Source organism: Larimichthys crocea, unplaced genomic scaffold (genome assembly GCF_000972845.2).
Source record: "Larimichthys crocea isolate SSNF unplaced genomic scaffold, L_crocea_2.0 scaffold280, whole genome shotgun sequence".
NCBI classification, from domain to species: Eukaryota; Metazoa; Chordata; class Actinopteri; family Sciaenidae; genus Larimichthys; species Larimichthys crocea.
The window spans coordinates 1-1,777 of NW_020853684.1; the positions used below are offsets into that span (position 1 = coordinate 1).

Consider the following 1,777-nt stretch of genomic DNA (forward strand, 5'->3'; position numbering starts at 1 on the left):
CCGGAGAGGCCTCTCGTCTGGCTCATTACAACAAGCGCTCTACCATCACCTCCAGGGAGATCCAGACCGCTGTCCGCCTCCTGCTGCCCGGTGAGCTGGCCAAGCACGCCGTGTCTGAGGGAACAAAGGCCGTCACTAAGTACACCAGCTCCAAGTAAACTCGCTGTTTACCGCAACAACACAAAGGTCCTTTTCAGGACCATCCACCATCTCAACTAAAAGCTGTGTTTATCTTTACCACATGTATCCTCTTGTTACAATTACTAAATGCAATAAACTGCAGATTGAGGCAGGGTTACTACCCTGGTCAAGGCCTTTAATCCTGGGACAGATAACTGTCATGTCTACAGGTCTAAAAGGTTATAGAGTTTATGGACATCATGTTAAAAGAGTTACAAAACTAATTTTGTTTTTTTTTTCAACTGAATTAAGACTGTTGTGCACTCTTAAATCCAAAAATGACATCCATTTTTCTCAATCAGGTCAGGTTTTTATGAAAAATGACATCCATTTTTCTCAATCAGGTCAGGTTTTTATGCCATTTTGAAAAATCCAATCTGACAATTGATTTTGTTTTTATGACTTCTGTTAATTTCTCACCCAAAAAAGGTTCTAGGAGAAAAATCTTTTTCTAACAGAATGTATTAATTAAATGTAACAAACTTCAATTTCTGTAAATTTAATAATGATAAAGGTAAGTACATGTAAATTGAGCGTTACGTCGTCATTGTGCAAAATTGAAGGGATGAACTTCCGTTTCTTCGAACCCATCGAATGCTCAGCAACAGGGATGTCTCTTCAGAGTCCAACAGCCATCATGACAGGATCCCTGATACCTGGTCTCCATCTCTTTTATGTCCAGATGGAATCTCTCCCCCTGCTCATCACTCATTGATTCTCAGGAAACTGATCCATATGTGAGAATAAGTAATGCATTGCATAATGCAATTCTTCATCTTCTGGAACACTGGAGGAATTTTCCTCACTGATGTCAGGAAGTTCTCCAAAGACAGGTACTGGAATTTCATCACAGTGAGCTACAGGACGACGTGCTGATTCAAGATCAGGATACTTGATGCTGCTTCGGTTCTTTCTGTTGATCCCAGTCACATCAATAGCGCAGAAGTAGCAGTCAGTGACATGGTTTGTCGGCTCCCTCCAAACCAACGGAATTCCAAACTTCAGACAAGTCTTCTTGCCTTCGGTCCACTGACACATATACTCGGTGCATGACTTGCATACCATGTGTGGTGCCCGAGCTTTACCCTGGTCATCAAGTTTAATACCAAAATAGGCATGGTAAGCATGCTTTATGAAACTTGTGACTAGATGTGACAATGGTGTATTTACCACAGATCTAGCAGAATACGTCAGGCTTATTTTTGCAAAATCTTCAGAATTTGTTTATTGCAAGAAATATAAAAGAATTTTGCATCATATGACGTGAAAAAGGGGGGAAAAGAAAAGACAGGAGGAAAAGAAGGGGGGGGCGGGTGGATATACATATAATCACATCAGTTTAAAAAAACTATCTTATTGCACTTTGACTGTTTATATAAATGGAAAAGTCCGTACGGGAGACCAGTTGTCCCTGGTCATGATGTTGTTCAATAGGTGGCAGCCAGAAGAGTTAACCATAACCTTCAGAAGACCAAAAGAAGAACCCTAGGACCGCCTGCTGTTTTCTATTACGTCCTCAGGACAAGCTGAATAATCTGGGGCATACTGAGACAGTTATATGTGTACGATAACCATCTGAACAGTAAAAATGAGTGGC

General features: G+C 41.0%; 1 protein-coding gene across 1 annotated transcript in view; it reads left to right on the plus strand.

Annotated features, from left to right (window-relative positions):
• Positions 1-1,745: 1,745 nt before the first annotated feature.
• Positions 1,746-1,777, plus strand: part of LOC113744906 (histone H4) — a 989-nt gene continuing 957 nt past the window's right edge. Inside the window, exon 1 of the mRNA XM_027276035.1 lies at positions 1,746-1,777. Within this exon, the coding sequence (XP_027131836.1) occupies positions 1,769-1,777 (9 nt within the window). The 5' untranslated portion in view covers positions 1,746-1,768.